The sequence below is a fragment of the Thalassophryne amazonica genome, chromosome 1 (assembly GCF_902500255.1).
Source record: "Thalassophryne amazonica chromosome 1, fThaAma1.1, whole genome shotgun sequence".
NCBI lineage: Eukaryota > Metazoa > Chordata > Actinopteri > Batrachoidiformes > Batrachoididae > Thalassophryne > Thalassophryne amazonica.
In genome coordinates this window covers 125892984-125919298 of record NC_047103.1, presented here as the reverse complement: position 1 = coordinate 125919298, position 26315 = coordinate 125892984, and the positions used below count along the sequence as shown (strand labels likewise).

The following is a 26315-nucleotide window of genomic DNA, read 5'->3' as shown; positions in this document are numbered from 1 at the left end:
GGGGGCCGCTTTAGGCCCCCCGAAGCCAACGGTTTCTAGATAAACTCAGATGCATTCTGAGCATCCAGAACAGTAATTTTAATGTTTTGAGAAGACCAGAAAGTGGACACTATTTGACTTATGCAATTTGAAACTGTGGATATAAGTACTTTATTCTGAGAATAGCCAGCATTGATTTTTCTGTGTAGGCTCTCATTTGATTTTATTAACATCCTGGTGTAAATAAGGTATCACCACATGTAGAACTCAAAAAGAATGAAAGGTTGAGTTCTCATTAAAAAAACAATTGCAATGTGGTAAAATCTATTCATAAATATGAAAGAACAGGCTCTTAATAATTATTAACTATCGCATACTGTATTTTTTTCTCAAGATTTGTTTTTGCATAAGTTTGAAAAAACAGCAGATCATAAGTTTAGGATAAATTACTTATCATGAATTTAATTTTCGAAGTGGCACTAATGACAACACTCATACTGAACATTATTTTGCTTGCATAGACTGATTTTGGAGATCAAGCAATATTTGCAGATGGGCTTTCTGAGGTTCCAGATAGCTTTTCTGATTTCCTTTTCTAACTTTCAGAATTTAGTAAATTAGCATATGGTCCATTGATACTTATGTGTAGACACTAGTCCCTAGAGGCAACTATTTTTGGTTTCAAATCTGGGCAAATGCAGTCCCAGAAAATTCCGAATGTGAAAAACAAGAAACAGGTGTTGTAAACAAGTCAATGCTGCTAAAAATACAAACTTGCAGAACCAAAGATACTATTCTGGCATGGTTTTGCACATAAGACTGACATGGTTTGCACATAAGACTGGCATAGGATGTTTCAAGTACACACATATATGTCAGAAGGTGGGGGGACATACCATATTCTGTCCCCCCTGGTTGAAAAGGTGGGGGGGACATGTCCCCCCATCCCCCACCAAATTGCGCCCATGAGTGCAGCATACCTACTATGTTGAGTTATGCAGCTTTACACAGCTCAGCGCAAAGTTTTTGCTCCCCAACGCAGCAGCAAGCAGAGGGGTACGCGAGGCGGATGCAAGAAATTAATCATGTTAAGTTTTTTTTGCGTAGAGCACTGGACACACAAAGCACACCGTTTTTCAGCAAGTCTGCGCTTCTGCATGTAAGTCTGTACTACACTAGCTACTGTATGGAAGTCTACACAAGACTGCGCAACTGTACACTGTAGAAACTGAGTTGAACTGGCTCCAAACATTGCATGATAGAAACAGAAGCCAGTTTGTGAGCGTTGCTGTGGAGGGAGAGATGCAGCTGCTTCCTCCGTGGGCGGTGCTGTGGGGCTTCTGCCACTGCATATGATGGGGAGAAGGCAGCTGCTGTCATGCCGTGGTGCTAGCTGGCCAGGAACAATCTGTCAGCCTCTTCTGCCAGTGCACGATCGTGGTGTTGGCCAGCGCTGCACGCACCTGTGGAGGGAGTCGGTGCACAAAAAGTCCAGCCGGTGTCCTTTCAGGAGCTCCAGCATTCTGTCCATGAGGTCTGAGGGATTGCTGTCCTCCACCCCATGCAGAGAGAAGAGCTTGTGCATGCATGATCAGAACTGCACATGTGCCTGATCAGAACAGGTAACCCAACCCGCGTACATGCGGGCTGGGTTACCTGAAGATGAATGAGTGAATGTTATGTTGTCTATTGATATTGAGGTTTTTGGTTTAGGTTTGTCTGTATATAAACTCACAGGCCTATTAGGTACACCTTGCTAGTACCCGGTTGGGCCCGCTTTTGCCTTCAGAACCGCCTTAATTCTTTGTGGCATAGATTCAACAAGGTTTTGAAAGCATTCCTCAGAGATGTTGGTCCATATTGACATGAAAGCATCACGCATTTAACCAGTCTGCCCATTCTCCTCTGACATCAACAAGGCATTTTCGTCCACACAACTGCCACTCACTGGATATCGTCTCTTTTTCAGACCATGCTCTGTAAACCCTAGAGATGGTTGTGTGTGAAAACCCCTGTAGATCAGCAGTTTCTGAAATACTCAGACCAGCCTGTCTGGCAACAACATCAACGCCATATTCAAAGCCACTTATATCCACTTTCTTTCCCATTCTGATGCTCAGTTTGAACTTCAGAAAGTTGTCTTCACCACGCATAGATGCCTAAATTTATTGAGTTGCTGCCAGGTGATTGAACAAAATTAAGGTTCTCTCAGTAAGGAATCTTCAACTTGCTCTTCTCATGATCCACTCGGGATATTTTTTCCCACTCATTCTTGATTAATTAAGTAGTTTTTCTGTGATCTACATCAGCAGTGTTGGCTGTCCTTTGTTATTGTTTTGTGTAGCCCACAAACCCACAATACCTTGACATCAAAAATGTTGAGAAAGTGAATGCACTTACCCACGTTAGGAGGCGTTAATGTACGGTCAATAGGAATAACAATAAATAACAATTTATTATGCAAAAGTGCAAACAGAAGACGAATATGCTGAGTCCAATTAATAACAAAATGGTGACACATGAGCAGGTAGGAGACGCCTATCCAGAGAAGAGCCGGAACCCACGAAGTTCCACCGCCAGCCGGAGGCCTGCAATACACCAGAGCCGCCAAGTCCTGGTCCCCCAGGTGGCCACCGCTCGAGGCTGTCAGACCGGTACTGCTGGCAGGAGCAAAACAGGTTAAGGTGGGTGTGTGTACACCCAGCAAACAGTCAGCAACTCACAGTTATCCTCTTGGAGGAATAAATCCAGATACTCCCAGAGTGCAGAGGAAAAACTGGAGGACGTGCAGTGTCAAATGTTATACTTAGTAAGTCAGAAGTGAGGAGTGGAGACGCCAACTCCTCCAACTTCCACAAACTCGGCTACAAGCTGCAAGTATAAGTCACAACTGCAAAGACTTCAGTAACAATGAATGTGCGTACGGCACAAAACGGCTGAGTTGGTTTACTTGTGTAGTAAGCTGATAACTCGGCAGAGTTATGGTGTCTCTCCCAGGCTTTTATGGTGTGGATGATGATGATGAAAACAGCTGACATCCTAACGGTGCGTACCTGGTGGTGCCAAAAAAGGCCAACAGGCCAGTGCGCCCTCTTCAGAGCAAAAAGGTGCCCACAAGGCAGGCGCCATCTGGTGGTGGGCCAGCAGCACCTCCTCTTCGGCGGCCCACACAACAGGAACCCCCCCTCAACGGGCGCCAGACCCGGCTTGTCGGGGTGCTCCTTGTAGAAATCCGCCAGGAGGGTGGGATCCAGAAGCTCCTCCTCACCCAGGAGCGCTCTTGTGGGCCATACCCCTCCCAGTCTACCAGATATTGGTACCCCCGACCCCTCCGACGTATGTCTAGGAGTTTTTGACTGTCCAAGCCGGTTCTCCGTCGATGATGCAGGCAGGAGGCGGCGCCGGTCCTTGGGTGCAGAGGTCCGATGTGTGGTGTGGCTTGATCCGGGACACATGAAATACTGGGTGAATCCGTAGTGAAGCGGGAGTTGTAGTTTCACGGCAGCAGAGCTGATCACCTTGAGTATTTTGAACGGTCCAATGTAACGTTCGGTCAGTTTTGGAGAGTCTGCTTGTAGAGGGATGTTCTTGGTGGACAGCAAAACCTCCTGCACGGGCTGATAAGCTGGGGCTCGTCGGCGGTCCGCATGGTCCTTAGCCCGCGTCCGGGCCTTCAGGAGAGCAGAGCGGGCTTTCTTCCACACCCGACGGCATCTCCTGAGGTGGGCCTGGACCGTGGGCACCTCGACCTCTCCCTCGACAGCCGGAAACAATGGGGGCTGATATCCCAAACAGACCTGGAATGGGGAAAGGCCGGTAGATGACGAGATTTGACTGTTGTCGGACATGCTTAACATGAGTCTCAGAGTCCTGGGAGAAAATGAGGATGTCATCTAGGTAAACGAAGACAAATCGGTGCAGGAAATCCTGCAGAACGTCGTTTACCAAGGCTTGGAATGTGGCGGGGGCGTTAGTGAGGCCGAACGGCATGACCAGGTACTCAAAGTGACCTAAGGGGGTATTAAATGCCGTCTTCCACTCATCTCCCTTCCGGATCAGAACCAGATGGTAAGCATTTGTAAGATCCAACTTTGTGAATATTTTGGCTCCATGCAGGGGCGTGAACACTGAATCTAAAAGAGGTAATGGGTATTGGTTGCGAACCGTAATCTCATTCAGCCCTCTATAATCAATGCATGGACGGAGACCGCCGTCCTTCTTGCCCACAAAAAAGAAACCTGCACCTAACGGGGATGAAGAATTCCGGATTAGCCCGTCAGCTAAAGAGTCCCGGATGTAGGTCTCCATTGATTCGCGCTCAGGACGTGAGAGATTGTCCAGCCTGCTGGACGGATACTCCGCGCCTGAAATCAAATCAATGGCACAATCATACGGTCGATGCGAGGGCAGGGTGAGGGCCAGATCCTTGCTGAAGACGTCAGCAAGGTCATGGTACTCAGCCGGCACCTCCGTAAGATTGGGGGGAACTCTGACCTCCTCCTTAACTTCATCACCAGATGGCACCGAGGATCTTAAACACTCCCGGTGGCAGGTTTCACTCCATTGAGCCACAACCCCAGACGGCCAATCAATCCGGGGATTGTGCTTTACCATCCATGGAAATCCTAAAATAATCCTGGAGGTAGAAGGTGTTACATAAAACACAATCTCCTTCCTGTGATTACCAGAGACGACCAAGGTTAAAGGCCGTGTCTGGTGTGATTTCTGATAGTAGGGTGCCATCTAGTGCTCGCACCTTCAATGGCGAAGGAACGGCCACCAGAGGGAGCCCTACTTCCTTAGCCCACCTACTATCCAGTAGGTTCCCTTCCGATCTTGTGTCAATCAGTGCTGGAGTGGTAAGGGTTAAATCCCCACAAAGGATTGTGACTGGGAGTTGTGCGCATTTGCGTGGGACACCCGTGTGGTTTGTATGGCTCACTCTTAGCCCAGTCTCTAAGGTTGAGCTTAGGTGTTTAACCGTCTGGGGCCCCTTATTCTGTGCATGCTCATTCGAGCCGCAGTAAACACACTCTCCACGTGCCAGTCTCCTTTGTTTTTCCTTTACTGTCACTTTTGCCCTGCTCATTTCCATAGCAACGTCAGCAGGGGGAGCTGGTGTAACGCGGAGAGCCCTGGCTTTGGAGCGGGGAAAGGACGGCACTAACTCGGATCTGGAGGGGAGAGGGACAGTGCGCACCCGGCCACGCCCTTCGTCTCGCTCCCGCTTGAATTCCTCTAACCGATTGTCTAAGCGAATAACCAGATCAATAAGCCCATCTAAATCCCGCGGCTGATCCTTAGCCACCAGATGCTCCTTTAGGGCCGGAGACAGCCCGTTTACAAAGACGGCGCAGAGTGAGACTGAATTCCAACCGGACCTCGCTGCTGCGATGCGGAAGTCGATTGCGTAATCAGCTGCACTCCGCTGTCCCTGTCTCATTGACAGCAGCATATTTGAAGTGGCCTAGCCTCTGTTGGGATGATCGAACACCAGTCGAAACTCCCTTATAAACTCAGTATAATTTGAGAGGACCCGTGAATCTCGTTCCTAGAGCACCGTAGCCCAGGCGCGTGCTCTGCCCCGAAGTAAATTAATTACGTAAGCCACCCGGCTGTGCTCAGACGCATACATAACGGGCCGTTGTGAAAAAACGAGCGCGCACTGCATCCGCGCACGTTTCAACACAACCACCGTACGATTCCGGGGGACTTATGTAAGCTTCAGGCGATGGGGGGGACCCCTGAAGGACCACTGGATTAACCCTGTTTGGCGGCAGATCCACTGGAGGGGGAGCAGTGAGGTTAGACAAAATGTGCTGCAGCTCACCCAGCGATCCTCCTGGTGGATCCTGCGCACCTTGCACTTCCATTGATCGATCATTAGGTGGTGAACGCCCCTCGGAGTCCATGACGTAGCCGAGTTATCCTGTTGGGAAAGTGAATGCACTTACCCACGTTAGGAGGCGTTAATGTACGGTCAATAGGAATAACAATAAATAACAATTTATTATGCAAAAGTGCAAACAGAAGACGAATATGCTGAGTCCAATTAATAACAAAATGGTGACACGTGAGCAGGCCCGAGGGTAGGAGATGCCTATCCAGAGAAGAGCCGGAACCCACGAAGTTCCACTGCCAGCTGGAGGCCTGCAATACACCAGAGCCGCCAAGTCCTGGTCCCCCAGGTGGCCACCGCTCGAGGCTGTCAGACCAGTACTCCTGGCAGGAGCAAAAACAGGTTAAGGTGGGTATGTGTACACCCAGCATGCAGTCAGTAACTCACAGTTATCCTCTTGGAGGAATAAATCCAGATACTCCCAGAGTGCAGAGGAAAAACTGGAGGACATGCAGTGTCAAATGTTATACTTAGTAAGTCAGAAGTGAGGAGTGGAGACGCCAACTCCTCCAACTTCCACAAACTTGGCTACAAGCTGCAAGTATAAGTCACAACTGCAAAGACTTCAGTAACAATGAATGTGCGTACGGCACAAAACGGATGAGTTGGTTTACCTGTGTGGTAAGCTGATAACTCGGCAGAGTTATGGTGTCTCTCCCAGTGAAGCTCCGACTCCCAGCTTCACTGCGGCAGGACTGAGGATTTTGAGGATCTTGAATGGTCCAATGTAACGGTCCTTCAACTTAGGGGAGTCCACTTGGAGGGGGATGTCCTTCATGGACAGCCACACCTCCTGCCCGGGCTGGTAAGCAGGGGCCGGGGATCGCCGGCGGTCCGCATGGGTCTTCGCCCTCGTCCGGGCCTTCAACAAGGCAGAACGGGTGGTGCGCCACACCCGACGGCACTTCCGCAGGTGGGCCTGGACCGAGGGCACACCGACCTCTCCCTCCACCACGGGAAACAATGGGGGCTGATACCCCAAACACACCTCAAACGGGGAGAGGCCGGTGGCAGAGGACACCTGGCTGTTATGTGCATACTCGATCCAGGCCAGATGTTCACTCCAGGCCGTCGGGTGTGCGGACGTTACGCAGTGCAGGGCTTGCTCCAATTCCTGATTGGCCCGTTCTGCCTGTCCATTGGTCTGCGGGCGATAGCCGGACGAGAGGCTCACAGTGGCCCCCAGTTCCCGGGAGAAGCTCCTCCAGACGTGTGAGGAGAACTGGGGACCACGATCAGAGACGATGTTGGTGGGTATCCCATGCAGACGGACGACGTGGTGGACCAGGAGGTCTGCTGTCTCCTGGCCCGCCTTGGAGAATCGGTCCACTATCATGAAGATGGTGGTGTTGCCCTGGGACGGCGGGAGGCCCGTGACGAAATCCAGGCCGATATGGGACCAGGGGCGATGAGGCACAGGAAGTGGCTGGAGAAGCCCTTGGGACCTCTTGTGGTCTGCCTTGCCCCTGGCACAGGTGGTGCAGGCCTGGATGTACTCCCGGACGTCGGCCTCCGTAGACGCCCGCCAGAAGCGCTGCCGGACAACTGCCACGGTCCTTCGCACCCCTGGATGACAGGAGATCTTGGAACCGTGACAGAAGTCCAAGACTGCAGCTCTGGCCTCTGGTGGGACGTATAGACGGTTCTTCGGACCGGTTCCGGGATCCGTGCCAGGGCCTCCCGGACGGTCTTCTCCATGTCCCAGGTGAGGGTGGCCACGATAGTGGACTCCGGAATGATGGGCACCGGTGGATCCGACAGCACCGTTTTGACTTCGTCTTCGTGTACCCGGGACAAGGCATCCGATCTCTGGTTCTTGGTCCCGGGGTGATAGGTGATCTGGAAGTCAAAACGTCCGAAGAACAGTGACCAGCGGGCTTGCCTGGGGTTCAGCCGCTTGGCGGTCCTGATATACTCCAGGTTCCGATGGTCAGTGAAAACCGTGAACGGCACAGACGCTCCCTCCAACAGGTGTCTCCACTCCTCAAGAACCTCTTTCACCGCAAGGAGTTCTCGATTGCCGACGTCATAGTTCCGTTCAGCTGGGGTCAACCTGAGAGAAAAGTAGGCACACGGGTGAAGAACCTTATCGGTCTCTCCGCTCTGGGATAGCACGGCTCCTATCCCTGAGTCAGAGGCGTCCACTTCAACCACGAACTGGCGGCTAGGGTCGGGCTGCACCAAAACTGGCGCAGTAGAGAACCGTCATTTCAACTCCTTGAACGCGGCTTCGCACCGATCCGACCAGGTGAAGGGGACTTTTGGAGAGGTCAGGGCTGTCAGGGGGCTAACTACCTGACTGTAGCCCTTAATGAACCTCCTATAGAAATTAGCGAAGCCGAGGAACTGTTGCAGCTTCCTACGGCTTGTTGGTTGGAGCCAATCTCTCACCGCCGCAACCTTGGCCGGATCAGGGGCGACGGAGTTAGAGGAGATGATAAACCCCAGGAAGGACAAAGACGTGCGGTGAAACTCGCACTTCTCGCCCTTCACAAACAGTCGGTTCTCTAATAACCGCTGCAGGACCTGATGTACATGCTGGACATGGGTCTCAGGATCCGGAGAAAAATGAGAATATCGTCCAGATATGCGAAGACGAATCGGTGCAGGAAGTCCCGCAAGACGTCGTTAACCAAGGCTTGGAACGTCACGGGGGCGTTGGTGAGGCCGAACGGCATGACCAGGTACTCAAAGTGACCTAACGGGGTGTTAAATGTCGTCTTCCATTCGTCTCCCTTCCGGATCCGAACCAGGTGATACGCATTTCTAAGATCCAGCTTAGTAAAGATTTTGGCTCCATGCAGGGGGGTGAACACGGAATCCAACAATGGCAACGGGTATCGGTTGCGAACCGTAATCTCATTCAGCCCCCTGTAATCAATGCATGGACGGAGTCCGCCATCTTTCTTGCCCACAAAAAAGAAACCTGCCCCCATCGGGGAGGTGGAGTTCCGGATCAGCCCGGCAGCTAATGAGTCCCGGATGTAGGTCTCCATTGATTCGCGCTCAGGTCGTGAGAGGTTGTACAGCCTGCTGGACGGGAACTCAGCGCCTGGAATCAAATCAATGGCACAATCGTACGGATGGTGCGGGGGAAGGGTGAGTGCCAGATCCTTGCTGAAGACGTCAGCAAGATCGTGGTACTCAACCGGCACTGCCGTCAGATTGGGAGGGACTTTGACCTCCTCCTTAGCCTGTAAACCGGGAGGAACCGAGGATCCTAAACACACCCGATGGCAGGTTTCGCTCCACTGAACCACCACCCCAGACGGCCAATCAATCCAGGGATTGTGCTTCAACATCCATGGGAAGCCCAAAATCACGCGGGAGGTAGAAGGAGTTACAAAAAACTCAATCTCCTCCCGATGGTTTCCAGACACCACCAGAGTTACTGGTTGTATCTTGTGTGTGATTAAAGGGAGGAGGGTGTCATCTAGTGCCCGCACCTGCAATGGCGAAGGAAGCGCCACCAGAGGGAGCCCTACCTCCCGTGTCCACCAGTGCTGGGGCTTGAAGGGTTAAATCCCCGCTCAGGATTGTAACTGGGAGTCGTGTGGCAATCTGTGTGTGTCTCACGTGAATGTTTTGACCCCCCCTTAGCCCAGTCTCTGAGGGCGGTTGTTGTTGTGGCCGTTTGGGGCAGTTTTTCTGTGTGTGCTCCTTTGAGCTGCAGAGAAAACACTCCCCGCGGATCAGCCTCCTCATTTTGGCCCTGTGCGTTTCCCTAACAACGTCACCAGGGGGAGCTGTTGCCCCACAGAGCGCTGCGGCTGTGGAGTGTGGGGAGGGCGGCCCCTTTTTGAACCCGGAAGGGAGAGGGGCGGCGCGTATTCGGCCACGTCCTTCGCCTCGCTCCCGACGGCGTTCCTCCAACCGATTGTCTAACCGTATAACGAGATCGATAAGCCCATCTAAATCCCGCGGTTCCTCCTTAGCTACCAGATGCTCCTTCAGGACCAACGACAGTCCGTTTATGAAGGCGGCGCGGAGCGCAACGTTATTCCAGCCGGACCTCGCAGTCGCGATGCGGAAGTCGACTGCATATTCGGCTGCACACCGGCACCCCTGTCGCATTGACAGCAGCATTGTTGAAGCGGTCTCTCCTCTGTTAGGGTGATCAAACACTGTTCTGAACTCCCCCACAAACCCAGTGTATGCTGATAACAACCGTGAGTTCTGTTCCCAGAGCGCCGTAGCCCAGGCGCGTGCCTTACCCCGAAGCAGAGCAATCACATAAGCTATTTTACTAGCATCTGACGCGTACATGACGGGACGTTGTGCGAAGACGAGCGAACACTGCATGAGAAAGTCCGCGCACGTCTCCACACAACCTCCGTACGGCTCAGGAGGGCTTATGTATGCTTCAGGGGATGGTGGGAGGGGTTGTTGAACCACCACTGGAACGTTCATATCCTGCACAGGGTCGGCAGGAGGAGGAGCTGCAGCAGTGCCCTGAGCGCTCACCGCCACCTGCGCGGAGAGAGCCTCCACCCTGCGGTTCAGGAGTATGTTTTGCTCGGTCATTTGATCTAACCGAGCCGTAAAGGCGGTGAGAATGTGCTGCAGCTCACCAATCACGCCTCCTGCAGACGCCTGCGCTCCCTGCTCTCCCATTGGTCGTTCAACAGCCTGGTGACGCCCCTCGGAATCCATGACGCTGGCCGAGATATCCTGTTGTGAAAGTGTAGTGACACGGACCCACAACAGGGGGCGCAAATGAACGGCCAATAGATGAGCCAAAAAGTAACAATTTAATGTTGTGAAATGTGCACAACGAAATACAGACAATCTCAGAATATAATTACAGGCAATCCACAAAGGTGACATGTGGGCAGGCTCGAGGATAGAAGACGTCTGTCCTGAGAAGAGCCGGAACCACACGATTTCCGCCGCCACAGAACCTGGAGAATACTGGAGCCGCCAAGTCCCGAATTCCCAGGTGATCACCGTCCCCGACTGTCGGATCTGGTACTGCTGACGAGAACAAAGACAGTCAAGTGTAGGTGTGTGCACACCCAGTAACAACAACGGTGGGAATGCCACCTCCACCTCTCACTCAATATGTGTTGCAGCGATTCCTCAGAGGAAAAAAGTGCCGTCCTGCACAGCCTCCACAAACAAAGGACCGGTACTCCTGCAAACACTCACAATAGACAGATTCAGAAAATACCACAAAGGCTGAGGATATTACCTCTAACGAAGTACGATATCTCGGCGATGAGGTGGAGATGACGTCTGGGTTTTATGGAGTGCAATGATGAAGAATGAGTGACAGCTGTCAGGAGTTAATGAGTGACAGCTGTCACTCCCGGCTGTGTCCGTGGCGGCAGCGCCCTCTCGTGCCTGAAGCCCGCACTTCAGGCAGGGCGCCCTTTGGTGGTGGGCCAGCAGTACCTCCTCTTCTGGCGGCCCACACAACACTTCTGTCCAATTATTTAGTTTCAGTGTTATGTAGCAGCATATCATTACTGGAAATAGCATTCGCTCAGGTTACATGTTAACTGGACTGACCAAGAGATGCCCTGGCTGAAGCTGATGCAGCACAATGCGGTCTGCTTTAGGAATGTACTCATACATTAAGACATGATGGATGGATCCCCCCCCCCATGCCATGACATTGTAAGACCCCCTGCCAATGACTGCGTGCTCATCTCAATAATGCACTGTTTTGATGCTATTCTGGTGTTTCTGTTTCCTGTTTCTTCAGCTTTGCAAAAACTGTACAAACCTTGTAACTTTGAGAATGGCCTAAGCAGTGGGTCACCTCTATGAGTCTGGTCTGCTTCATCATCAGGGGGAGTTTTTCCTTACTACTGTCACCTGTGTGCTTGCTCTAGGGATTGGTAAGGTTAGACCCTAATTGTGTGAAGCACCTTGAGGGGGCTTTGTTGTGATTTGATGCTATAAAACTGAATACATTTAAATGTTAAATGACACAGCATCATGAATGCAGGCATGAGGAGGGTTCCTTGCAGATCTGCATATAGCACAAGACAAACATTTGGTCACACTTCCCATTTAATTGAATAGGAAGGAAAGTGTGCCCAAACGTTTGGCTGGTACTCCGTATCCATGTTTGTGTGAGCCTGGTTTCCTGCCAGAATTTATTCAATTGATATGAGGGCAAAGTGCACCATTTTCAGGTGCTAAATAAGATGCACAATTTTATCCGTAGATCAGATTTTGTTCATGCATGTTTCACACACATGAAAAAAGGAAATGCTCAAGATCAATATTATTGATATAGTCATGCATGCAGACATAATAAATAATGCAGACTGTAACTGGATGATCCCATTTATTAATTAAAGTATTTTGTGACTAGCTCTCTATTTTGTAGTAGGTCACCTCCAGGCAGAAGAAAGTAAGTATCAATAGTTTCTAGGGTGCATCAGATCACAAAACCCATGGTCTGCATCAGATCACAGTTTTTAGTGAGAGTTTGTCAGATTGGAATGTTTTTCCATCAGAAACAAAAAACAAAAATATAACTTCGCTTTCCATGTATTAAAGAACCACAACAACAATTAAAAGGAACATTTGCACATGGCCCTGACTGAAAACAAGGTGTATGTTTAAGTCATGTTTTCAAATAAAATGCAAGACCTTCTCATCGGGCACTGAAGTGCCAGGCACAACTCACCGGACCTCATCTGAGTGCAGCTTCAGCCTGACTGCACTGAGTGCTCCCAAGCAGGCTTACCACTCAGCAAAATCTGGGGGAGATGGGGGCTCAGTGAACTCTGTGGGCTCAGGATATCACGAGGAAAATGCAGCACACACATGCAGTCCTTAAAGTGCTCTTTTAACGTGAACACGCATCTATCTGCATTGATTTCAGTGCAACTTTGCATGAATCTATATTTTAAACTGTTAATCTGTGACTCATATACATAAACTGTGGGGGGAAACCTATATGTATCACCCTGTAAGGATCAGTGATTAACTATGGGCCATTACACCACTAATAGTTACCTATTTAATCAAAATGTTTAAATATAAACAATTTGAACAGCAAAGTTGGATTTTTTTCCCTTAACGTATAAGACACTGGAATACATAACCATCTTTTGGGCCCCTTCACACACAGTGCGAGCAGCTGGAACAAGCTGCACTACATTGCGCGATGCTGTGAAGAAACAGAAAATAAAAACATGCCATTCGCGGGATTCGAACCTGCAATTTACAAAAGCTGTGTAGCTGAACTCAACAAGGAGATAAATGTATTTAAAAACAAAGAGCAGGGCTGTGAAATGAAAATTGTAAAATCCGAGGAAAATTCGCAGGGGGCGCAGCTCCCCAGGAGCCGGGGTCTAGGCCCCAGAAACCAAATAAAATTTTCATCTACTGATATATTTTCAACATCTCCTGGAAGAACAAATCTCAAAATTAGTGGATATTTAAATGATCCTAGATTCAACCATTCATTTGAACCATCACCAATCATGTTGAAATAACAGAATACGACGTGGAAGTAGGACCTGGAATGATTTTCCTTTTAACTGTAAACCAAATTATGCATTAACTCAGAACAATTAAACTACATGAAATTCATGAAGACTGAAAAGACTGTTAAACCATGTCAAAAACCATAGCTAAAGCTTGTAGACTATTTTAAAAATCAGGGTAAAATATCAATAACATACCTTATAGTAAAAAAACCACACATTCTTGTGTAAATTCCTGTAAATCCACTCAAAGCCAGTCTTTTTTCCCATGAAAAAAGTCTACATTAATAAAAACTCATTTTACATTGTTGTGTAAATTCATGTAGCCTAAATTCATTCAAAGCCACAATGTCTTTTTTTCAATGAAAGAAAGTCTAGATTAATGAAAGAAAAAAGAAACATAATCTTTTCTGAAATACTGTTTGAACAGCACAATGTTTATTTTCCAGAGAGAAAAAAATTCTTACCAGTTCGCTTTTCCCGTTTATCTTTCAGGTGTGTTCATGAAGCCAGCAACAATTCCACGGATTCTTGTCCTTATCACACTTTTTCAAACCATCTTTCTTTTAAAAACTTGAAAGTTCTAAAAGTGTGCGATGTCCACATGCTACGTTTAGCTAAGCTTCACACAGGAGCCACACAGTGTCACCGCAGCAACCAACCAGTCCCGCTTTATGACAACTGTCGTAACAGCCAGGCTTTGAGAGACTGGCGCTTTGTTTGATCAAAATTTTTTCTAAACCTGTGAGACACATCGAAGTGGACACGGTTCGAAAAATTAAGCTGGTTTTCAGTGAAAATTTTAACGGCTGATGAGAGATTTTGAGGTGATACTGTCGCTTTAAGGACTTCCCACGGTGCGAGACGTCATGCAGCGCTCTCAGGCGCCGTCATCAGCCTGTTTCAAGCTGAAAACCTCCACATTTCAGGCTCTATTGATCCAGGACGTCGTGAGAGAACAGAGAAGTTTCAGAAGAAGTCAGTTTCAGCATTTTATCCGGATATTCCACTGTTAAAGGAGATTTTTTTAATGAAAGACATGCGGACGGATTGCAGCGTCGGCTCGCAGCCGCCGCGACGCTCCGCCACAGGAAAAACACCTCCATTGGAAGCCTTAAGGACAAGTTGGAACATGTCCAGCTGTTAAACAATTTCTCATATACTCACTCCACTGAAAGCCATCAAAAGCGGAGGTGTTTTTCCTGTGCCAACGCACCGCGCCGGCTGCGTCCCGACGCGAGGACCCGTCCGCACGTCTTTCATTAAAAAAAGCTCCTTTAACAGTGGAATATCCGGATAAAATGCTGAAACCGACTTCTTCTGAAACTTCTCTGTTCTCTCACGACGTCCTGGATCAATAGAGCCTGAAATGTGGAGGTTTTCAGCTTGAAACAGGCTGACGACGGCGCCTGAGAGCGCTGGGCGACGTCTCGCACCGTGGGAAGTCCTTAAAGCGACAGTATCACCTCAAAATCTCTCATCAGCCGTTAAAATTTTCACTGAAAACCAGCTTAATTTTTCGAACCGTGTCCGCTTCGATGTGTCTCACAGGTTTAGAAAAAATTTTGATCAAACAAAGCGCCAGTCTCTCAGCAACTTCTCAGACAAAGGAATTCCAACGAGGGGCTGGACGACTCCTCCCACAAGGAGTGCTCACAGGCGAATGATGTCACTGACAGGCGTGGAAAAACTCACGCATGCGCACGAGGGTTCAAGCATGTCTGACGTAAAAACATATGAATGAAATCCATTTAGTTTTTGAAAAAAATAAAAAGGACCTATACTTTATTGACAGCCCTCGTACAACACTAACAAGCGAGTCTCTGGCCAGCAATCAGCGGAAAGGCAGGTCACTGTGCTGTGTGCGCCCTGGCTAGCCGCTCCCCATATGTACATAAATATCAGCCTATCATACAAGTGTGTGTGCTCGAAACACAAGCACCCAAGTGCTGTGTGTGTGTGTGTGTGTGTGTGTGTGTGCGGGGGGGGGGCACAACACATGCGCGATACACACACATGGCACTTGTGTTGAGTGGGGAGCCAACACTCTGGCACACCACGTGTTGTTTGGCAACACCACAGTTGTGGGGGAACTTAGACAAATTCCACAGCCAGCTTGAAAGTGGTTGTGTACTCACTATTTTTGTGCTAACAGCACAAATGGCCCCACATTTTCAGTGTCCAACGAGCAGTGCTGGGTGTTCGTGTGTGTCACTTGAAATTTTGCCGACACCTGCCACGAGAGGGATCGAATGGGCTCTCACAGGGCACTCTCTGTGTTTCGGCTGCTGGTGTGCGCAAATAGTTGTAGCAACAGGTGTACAAGGCGTTAGAGGCAGCTCTGATTTTTCATGACTGGCATGCAATTCCTCCTTCGTGCGCTAGTCAGCTTCAATCGTGTTATGTGTGAAGGGGCCCTTAGACAGAAGGAGGGACATGATGAAAAAACCTACACAGTGTTCAATCTCTTTACTCAACTGCATCAGTTCAGATGAAGTGGACAATATGTGCAGAGAATGTCTGAGCAATGTTTTTGTTGTTGATGCCAAAAAAGAATGTAAATGGCAATTTCAATAATTTAATTTCATGAAATAATTGTCTGTGCATGTTTTGATGTGGTTATATGTATGTTTGATTATTATAAAAGGGCTGCCCTTTCCTAAGCAGTATCAAACTGTGGACTGTCTAAGTTTGGATGATTTCCTCTTTGTGCTGGACACTATCTCTGAGAAATTTCAGACAGGCAGAAAATCCATCTTTCCGAAATTAAATATTTTATACATGTAAATTATTGTGAACAGTGGGGAAAAAAAGAGTGTGGAAAGTTGACAATTGACTAATTTTAGGTTGGTGCTGGTTGGGAAAATTAAACAGACAGGTGTGACAAATGAGAAGAAAAGTGTGTGCATCTTCCTACAGAGTCAGCAAAGAATATCATCTAAGTTTCAATGTGATTATCCTGCAACCTTACAGTTACCTTGCTTGACGTCGGTAATTAAGTAATCATACTGTGTGTCATGACGTTATGATTTAAAAAATAACAACTGTGTGGCCTTTGACCCAGAACTGTGTGGTCTACTGTTCACTGTGTGGATGCTGACCTGCAGCGAACAGCATGATGGCAACAGGTCCGTAGAATCGCCGTCTCGTGCCGGTGCACACAGCAACCAGAGCAACCAGGAATGACATCAAGACCAGGGCTCCGCCCCCTAGCAACAGGGCCAGGGTGGCAACCTGCCAGTCTGGAAAGAGAAGTGGGCCATGTGGGAGAAAGGGAGAAGAGGAATAGATGGGGAAACAGTAAGGAGAGTTTAAGAAAGGAAAAAAGGACACTGAAAAAGTTGCCGTACAGATGTCAGGGACACCATTTATGATTACATTTTATGATTACATTTAATATAACACTTGCACATCATACTGTAAATAGGCTAATTAGCAAGAAAATACAGGGAATGCGGGAATGAAAGAATAAAAGCACAACTAGTCGGGCACTCAGAGTGCACATACCCCCGACAAGGAACACAAATTTTGGCATTTAATTTATTAAAACATTTATTCAACATCTGTAGTCTAATTTCGAACCAAATATCAACCTCATCAGCATCACTGGTCTCACACAGTTAGGACTATATATATTTGGATAAAGGTTTATTTTCAGTAATCATTCATCCTCATTGCCACTCCACCTGTTAGCTTTGAGGGTAATTACATCTATGTGAAGTGAATGGTGTAGGAATTACAGCACAAGGTCTGTCTCCAGTGCAGCAACTTAGCCAACTTCCCAAATGTTTCACAGTACCAGCCCTGTAAATGGGCTTCTCAGCCATTGTGTCACCATTGCTGTGAAGCTCATGCAGCTACTGTACTAGGGCAGGTCATACTCAGGTGCCAAAATGAAGTAAAACGACATCCTAAAGTGAGAGGTGTTGACATTGTTTTGTTTGTTTTTTTGGTGAAAAATTTAAATATGAGTGGGTTTTTATTTTGGATAGGTTAACTCTAAGCTATGTCAATTTACATTTCAAAATTGCCAATTTTACCCTTTTGAACAATTTTATAAAATATTAAAATAAATAATTTACATTGACAAAGCAAAATCAAATTTACATATATTTATTAACAGGTGAACTGCATACATCACTGGATAGTTTTGATGTAATCCTTCAAAGCCTATATAAAGTAAAACCGTGATCCAGAATCTGGATCCAGATCACCTCCAAAATTCAGTGGAGTCTTTCATTCCCTAATATCTATCTGTGGCACAAATTTGGTGAAAATCCATGAAGTACTTTTGACGTAATCCTTATAAGCATAAAAAAGTCAAACTTGATCCAGAATCCAGATCTGGATCACCTCTGAAATTTAATGGAGTCTTACATGGCGTAATAAATATCTGTGGTGCAAATTTGGTGAGAATCTGTGAAGTAGTTTTGACGTAATCCTTCAAAGCCTATATAAAGTGAAGTCTTGATCCAGGATCCGGATCACCTCCAAAATTAAAGGCCCGGTCCCACTAGCGTTTAAGATTTGCGCATGAATTGCACACAAACTTGTTTTATATTAGCTAAACATCCGCAACATCCGTGAAACATGCTTGTATGAGTTGGCCGACATCCGCACACGTCCGCAATTATCCGCAGAGGCACGTTTTTCCGTTGCCAAGATTTTTGAGCTACACAAAATTCTGGTTGCAGATGACAGCCGCCTTACATATGCAATACATACTCAATACATAATCTATGCGCTGTATATCCGCTGACAGGGTATTGCGGCTTGGCAGCAGACTGGGACAGTGTGTAAAACGGATATATAGCGTGCCTATCACGTCCACATCACAAACTAAAATAAGTTGTAGCAAATACATACAGAGTGGCCACGGATAAAGCGTTTGTATTACGTCTGCTTTGCATCTGATTTGCGGACAATCTGCAAATGCATAACAAACACTTCACGTAAACCCAACGTACTATATAAATGTGGCAGAAATCGACATACTTGCCAGTCATTGCCAGTCCAGCTGTGGAGACGTACAGATGTATTTATGGATCCCCAAAGACGTAGTGTGATAGTTGGTGCCATCCAACAACATACCAATCAACTTGTCCAAGTCCAGCAATTGCTCCAGAGCCTTTGGTGTTGCTGTGAATAGTGATGCCGAAAGGCCCAAGTGAGCTTCTTTTATGACCGCAATGCAGATGCCGTGCATGCGCAATACAACCGCTGTTTCCGCAACACGTGCACAATGCATTCTCAATACATCGGTAATACTTCTGTGATCATCGCAATGCGTCCGATCCGTTTCCTCAATACATGTGCTATACATCCGTGACTGTTCATCATATAGTCGCTATACATTATTAATATATCCGTAATTCATACTGAGAAATTTGTCATTCCTTGCCAATTCTGTTGTGGATGACAACAAACGCCTGAAATTTGTATACTCAATTCATGCGCAATTAATCCTCTCCCCAGTGGGACTGGGCTTTAAAGGAGTCTTCCATGGCCTAATATGTATCTATGGTGAAAATTTTGTCCAAATCCATGCAGCAGTTTTGACATAATCCTTCTAACATTCAAACAGACAGGAAGACAAATAAATAAATAAATGCTGATGTTTTTATTACATCCTTGGTGGATGTAGTTACACAGAGTGTGTGCTACAGATGACTGGAAATGATGTGGAGACAAACAGGAATAGTATATTTGGGACTCTGTCACATGGAATAAACATGAAAAGAGTTACTGGAAACATGTGTGTGACGCTGCAACGCTGTGGGCTCAGGGTAGTGCACACACACTGAAGTTGAAACAGTGAGGGGGCCGCAGCCGACAATGTGACATTCACAACATTACACACGCGTTTATTGACAAACACTGAAAACAGGGAGACAATCGGAGGCCTGTAAGAAGTTCTAGTTTCACCATCAAGAAACAAATAAATAAATAAGAACCAAAAAAAAAAAAAAAAACATTTTTGAAAGCGCACATGCCCAAATGTGCCTACACTGGTTTCATTCAGAACAATTATGTGAATAAGCTATTCACTTACCACACGTGCCAGACAGGGGTACGAAATGTGGTATGACACGGGGGAGCCTGGGGGCATTATGGTTAGGGTTAGGAGAAGGGATTATTAGTGTTTCAATAGTAACATTCAAAAATGCCTCACAGAAATGTCAGTCATTTCGTGATGGGAGTATGAAAAATAGCTTGCGACTGGGCTGCCCCAACCACACTGTTAGTCAGGATGAATGACTCATGCCTTGAACGAGGCCACCTAACCACAATGTTAGATGCATTTGCGCATCACATATAGTTTGAACATTGATGGAATTAAATTTTTCCCTATTAACAAAATTAATTCATCATATGACGGTGCCTTTATAGCAATATGTGTGCAGGCAATAGCTCTAATTACATTTTGGAAAACCAGTCTCCTTGCAAATTGCACTTTAATGTTGTAATGGATGACATTCGGATGATTGTGTTCCACACAGCTGGCATGGCTCGGCTCAAGCTTGACTGGCACACTCCTGACTGATCAGCCAGCTCCCGCTGGAATGCCCCTGTTGCCAGGAAGCCCAGCGTGGTCAGCACCTGTGTGGGCACAGACAACCCCTAGCTCCTCGCCATATTGCCCTCTGGGCCGGCTGCAGTTCTGCGCACACCTCCAGTGACAGTGGCCTTGGTACATGAAATCGGCTTATGAGCCAATTCTCATCATTTGCAAGTAAATGCTCGCGTTCCCTGAATACGCGCTCACATGGGATTGCAACATTTGCAAGGTCTTCTAACAACGCTAGCGCATCCATTGTTAATACGATTTTCCTCATCACTTTGCGCATGCTTTTATGACCACCCATATAATTGCAAACACGTGGGTGTGTTAATAGGTCAACAGTGTGTTGCTGATGTGCACATCACTCTGATGACTTCTTGTTTTCACACTATCAACAGTGTTGCAGCATCACCTCTACATGTCTACAGTGGAACAACAGCTGATACATCTGAATGTTGATGTGGAGATGGATGCACATCACATTTTTGTACGTAGGCACACTTTGTATATGAGGCTTCAGGCCTGTGGGATTCTGTGACAGAAAAGGCAATTTTTTTGGAGTCACACTGTCTGCAAAATATTTACAACTCAAAAGTCATGCTGATTGAAGTCAGTCAGTTTTACGTCTCTTTTTTTCAGGACAACATGTACTTTCAGAATATATATGCTATAGTGGTGTTTTATAAGTGTTATAAAGGTTTACAATCAGAAATAAGAAAGGAAAAAGTAAAGCGAAAAATAATTTTCCACACACATTTACAAAATATTAGGGGTGTCGGAAAAAATCAATTCACATCCGAATCGCGATTCTTATTTATTACGATTCTGAATCGATCCAAAATGTCCAAGTATCGATTTTTAAAAAGCATTTTTTAAACATTTTCTTGCTTACTTGCTGCGTGTACTGTTTGCCAGGCGTGACCCCCCCCCACCAAGCACCAAGTGAGGCAGACAAGAGAAATAGGGACACAGAAACCCAAGCAGGAAACACCCAGCAAGAGAAGTCACACATACAGCACAAACCAACATCTTCCCCAATCAGACCATAACAATGCAGGAACTACACAGAAAAAGAAAACAGAACCCCAACCAAGGCATGACCACACAGTACATGACAGTACCCCCCACCTAACGGCCGGCACCCGACGGCCCAGGGAGTCAGGATGCCGAGCGTGAAAGTCCAAAATCAGGTCCGGGTCCAGGATGAAGCGGGCGGGAACCCAGGAACGCTCCTCCAGCCCGTACCCGTCCCAGTCCACCAGATACTGTACCCCCCTCCCACGCCGCCGAGACCCCAAGAGGCACTGCACAGAAAAGACAGGCCCACCATCCACGAACTGGGCGGGCGGTGGGTGAGCGGCCGGAGTGCACAGAGGACTGGCATGGGCAGGCTTCACCTGGTTGACGTGAAAGGTGGGGTGTATCCTCATGGACCTGGGCAGCCGAAGGCGAACAGAAACCGGGTTAATAACTTTAGCAATGGGAAATGGACCCACGAACCTGGGAGCAAGCTTCCATGGTAGACCCCGGAGGGCCAGATGGTAGGTGGAGAGCCACACATGTTGTCCAGGTGAGTAAGCAGGCTCCTGTGACCTCTTCCTGTCCGCGGTGGCCTTGTAGGCCGCTGCCAAATGTAGTAAGGCCCAACAGGCCCACTCCCAGGTCCGTCGGCAGCAGAGGATGAGTGAACGAGCCGAGGGCACATGAGAAGTCAGGTCTGTGAAGGAGAACAGAGTAGGCTGAAATCCATGCAACACATGAAATGGGGAGTAGCCAGTGGATGCAGACGGCAGACTGTTGTGGGCGAGTTCTACCCATACTAATTGTGTAGACCAGGATGATGGGTGCTGTGATGCGAGAATGCAAAGAATTGCGAGAATGCAAGAATTTCCTGATTGATCCTCTCAGATTGACCATTAGCCTGCGGGTGGTACCCGGAGGTGAGACTGGAGGTAACTCCCAGCAGTCAGCAAAATTCGCCCCAAAACCGAGAGACGAATTGCGCACCCAATCCGAAACAATGTCCTGGGGAAAACCATGTAGCCTAAAGACATGGTTCAATAGTGTTTCAGCGGTCTTTCTGCGGTAGGTAATTTTGGTAGAGGTACAAAGCGCGCCATCTTAGATAGGCGGTCCACAACTGTCAGTATTACAGTATTACCCTTGGATGGTGATAGGCCCGTTACGAAGTCCACTGAGATGTGCGACCACGGTCGTGTAGGAACGGGTAGTGGGAGGAGCTTACCAGTAGGTGGTCGGGTAGAGGACTTGCACATTGCGCAGGTAGGACAAGCCCCAACGTATTCAGTGACGTCAGAAAGTAATCGTGGCCACCAGGACCTTTCTCAGATTAGAGTTACCGTGTTATTGATACCCGGATGACAGGCGAAACGGCTGTTGTGTGCCCAACATATGACCTCCCCTCGTAATGTATCCGGAATGAACAATCTACCCGGAGGACAACCCTGAGGGACGGGAAGGTCTCGTGCTGCAGTCCGGATCTTGGTCTCAATGTCCCAGGTGGGTGCAGAGAGGAAACAGGATGTGGGTAGGATAGTGTCAGGGTCTGACGTCTCTTCTGACGGGTCCTCCCCGTCTGGCTTGCCGTTCTTGGACCCCGGCCTGAATGATAGCACGAAATTGAATTGACTAAAAAAATTGACCACGAGCTTGTCTGGAATTAAGTCTCTTAGCAGAGCGCAGGTATTCAAGGTTCTTATGATCGGTCCATACTAAAAATGGTACTTGTGCCCCTTCCAACCAGTGGCGCCACTCCTCCAAGGCCACTTTGACCGCCAACAGTTTGCGATCGCCGATATGGTAATTGCGTTCAGCCGGACTTAATTTCTTGATAAACAGGCACAAGGATGTAACCTTTTATCTACAGGATCGAACTGGGACAAAACGGCCCCGAAACCAACATCGGAAGCGTCAACTTCGACCACAAACTGTCTGGCGGGGTCAGGGAGGAGAAGCACCGTGGCCATTGTGAACCGTTTCTTTAGGACCTGAAAAGCTTTGTCACACTCTGGCGACCAATGAAAGGTTTGGAGGGACGAGGTTAACTTGTGTAGAGGAGCTGCCACTGAACTAAAATTATGAATGAACTTTCGGTAAAAATTAGCAAAGCCCAGAAACCTTTAGACCTCCTTACGGTCTCTTGGAATTGCCCACTCACGCACTGTGGCTACTTTTTCTGGGTCCATCTGAATCTTTCCTGGGGAAATAACGAATCCTAAAAATGATATTGTCGATTTATGAAACTCACATTTCTCGGCTTTGACAAACAACTGGTTGCGTAATAAAGTTTCAAGGACTAAACGCACATGTCGGAAGTGAGCATCAACATCGGGAGAGTAGATCAGAATGTCGTCTAATTATACAAACACAAACGTATTCAGGAAGTCCCGTAAAACATCATTGACCAAATTTTGAAACACAGCAGGAGTATTGGTTAAGCCGAAGGGCATCACTAAATACTCATAATGACCGGTGGGGGTGTTGAACGCAGTCTTCCATTCATCACCTTGTTTAATCTGCACTAAATGGTACACATTGCGGAGACTGAGTTTAGTGAAGATTTTGGCGGCCTCTAGTAGCTCAAACGCAGTAGCGATTAGAGGTAGGGGATAACGGTTCTTAACTGTAACATCATTAAGTCCCCGATAGTCAATACAGGGCCGGAGTGACTTGTCTTTCTTTTCAACAAAAAAGAACCCCGCCCCGGCGGGAGAGGACGATGGATGAATCAAGCCAGTCTCTAAAGACTCGCAGATGTAAACATTCATGGCGATGCGTTCAGGTGCAGTCAGAGAAAACAACTTCCCTCAAGGTGGGCTGGCCCCGGGAAGCAGCTCAATAGCGCAGTCATAAGCTCTGTGTGGAGGAAGCGATTTAGCCCTTGCTTTGCTAAACACTTCTGCTAGGTCGTGATAAGTCGGAGGAACTCCAATAAGATCGGGATTAGGAGAACAGGTGATCCTTGTGGATGTGACTATACATCGCCCTGTACAAGCGGGACCCCAAGAACTGATTCGTCCCGCAGACCAGTCTATCTGTGGACAGTTTTTTTTAGCCAGGGATGCCCCAAAATAGCAGAGTGAGTCATTCTATCAAATACGTGAAAGCTTATGGCTTCAGAATGTGTACCGGCTATGATCAACTGAACAGACTGGGTACGGTGAGTGATTTGACCGAGTTCATGGCCATCTACGGCAGACATAACCAGCGGACGTGAGAGACGGTACAACTTAAGGTGTAGAGACCTGGCAAGAGAGGATTGCAGTAAATTAGCATCGGAACCAGAATCAATAAATACCGGTACAGAACATGACGAATGATCGGAAATAAAGCTCGCCATGATAACATTTTGGGGAGAAATTGAAGTTATGGAATTCTAACTCACCCGTCGTGCCGATTGCGACCGCACGGGGGCACCCCTGGCTTGGCATTCTGTGACCACATGACCTGCTTGACCACAGTAGAAACACATGCCCTGGTCTCTTCACCACTGCCGCTCCTCTGTGGACAGCCGGGTGCATCCCAACTGCATGGGTTCCTCTGGGGGAGATTGAGAAGAACTGGAGCCGGAGCTGGAGGAGGAGGTCCTGGCACAATGCGCAGGGAACGCCTCTGAGCGCTGGGCCGGGGGGCGTATGTCACGTCAAGGCCGGTCCGCCAGCCGGCGGTTGGTGCGGATAGCCAGTGCTATCAGCTGGTCCAGCTTTTCCAGGAGGTCGACGGCAATTAGTTGGTTCTGGATTTGCGTCGACAGGCCTTGGAAAAACACATTGTGGAGAGCAGCCGGGTTCCACTCGTTCTTAGCCGCCAAGATGCAGAAGTCGATGGCATAATCTGCGACGCATCAGGGAATGGGCCGTTTCCCGGCCCGGTGATGTGTGTTGGAACACCTGGAGGAATGCTGTCTTGAATGCCTGGAGGGAGTTACTAGCTGGAGACTGCTTGCTCCACTCTGCCAAAGCCCACGCTGTTGCCCGGTCGGTCAGGTGAGTAATAATGAATGTAATCTTTGTCCTGTCGGATGGAAACATTGCTGAGGCTAATTCAAAATGGAGGTCACACTGAGTGAGGAAGGGTTTCACGTCTCCGGATTCTCCGGAGAACCGTTCTGACCATGAAAGCTAGTTGTAAACAACAGGGGGCGCTGTAAGCGCAGACGGGGTAGCACTCGGTCCTGGTGGTGGTGGATTGGCGGTGACCGGAGTGGACGAGGCCTGATGAGTCAAGGTGGCAACCAGCTGATCGATCTGAGCACTCACAGAAGTCATAAAAGTGTCCTGCCTCTTGGCGAGATCTGATAAACCGGCACTTATAGCTGTGAGGCGATCCTCCTGTTCTGCCAGCTGGTGGCTATGGTGGCGAACCGCCAACTGCAAGGGGTCAGAGTCCGCTGTCTCCATCGTTGGCCTGATCGTTCCGTCAGGATACTTTAGCTGGGATGGCTGGAGACAAATGTGAGACTGGACACAGAACTTCTGGTTCAATACGACGTTTACTGAAGTTATTCGGTACACAAAGAGGCAGTCCAAGAATAGCAAACAGATCAAAATCATCAGGCGAGTAGCGTGGTCGAAAAAAAACAGGCAGAGGGTCAAAAACACACGTGACAGCAGGACTAGAACAATACAAAGAACGGAGCTAGAAGCGAGGGCACAAGGCGCAACGATCAGGCAAATTATCAGTGCAACCAGTGAAGCTTAAATACACAAAGTAGTGAGCTACAGATTAGGAACACCTGTGGAACGAACCGGAACAGGGTGTAGCCTAGACAGAGTGTGACCCCCCCACCAAGCACCAAGTGAGACAGACAAGAGAAATAGGGACAGAGAAGCCCAAGCAGGAAACACCCAGCAAGAGAAGTCACACATACAGCACAAACCAACATCTTCCCCAGTCAGACCATAATAACAATGCAGGAACTACACAGAAAAAGAAAACAGAACTCCAACCAAGGCATGACCACACAGTACAACATGACAAAAACTTGGTCTCAGCCATCGTACGAGGTCTATTAGAAAAGTATCCGACCTTATTATTTTTTTCAAAAACCATACAGATTTGAATCACGTGTGATTACATCAAACATGCTTGAACCCTCGTGGGCATGCGAGAGTTTTTTCACGCCTGTTGGTTACGTCATTTGCCTGTGGGAAGTCTTTGAGTGAGGAGTCGCCCACCCTCTCATCGTTTTTTTCATTGTTTAGGAATGGCTCAGAGACTGCTGCTTTGTTTGATCAAAATTTTTTCAAAATTGTAAGGCACAACTGAGTGGACACCATTCGATAAATTCAGCTGGTTTTCGGTAAAAATTTTAACGGCTGATGAGAGATTTTGGTCTGGTAGTGTCGCCGTAAGGACGGCCCACGGCGCCTGACGACGATCTGCGCTTCGAGGCGGCAGCGTCTCG

At 48.0% G+C, this 26315-nt stretch overlaps 1 protein-coding gene across 1 annotated transcript in view; it reads right to left on the bottom strand.

Moving 5' to 3' along the window:
- Positions 1–26315, bottom strand: part of LOC117513981 (transmembrane protein 47-like) — a 168078-nt gene that overhangs the window by 31333 nt on the left and 110430 nt on the right. The window contains exon 2 of the mRNA XM_034174246.1: positions 16428–16568. Coding sequence (XP_034030137.1) covers positions 16428–16568 — 141 coding nt within the window. The remainder of the gene's footprint in view (positions 1–16427; positions 16569–26315) is intronic.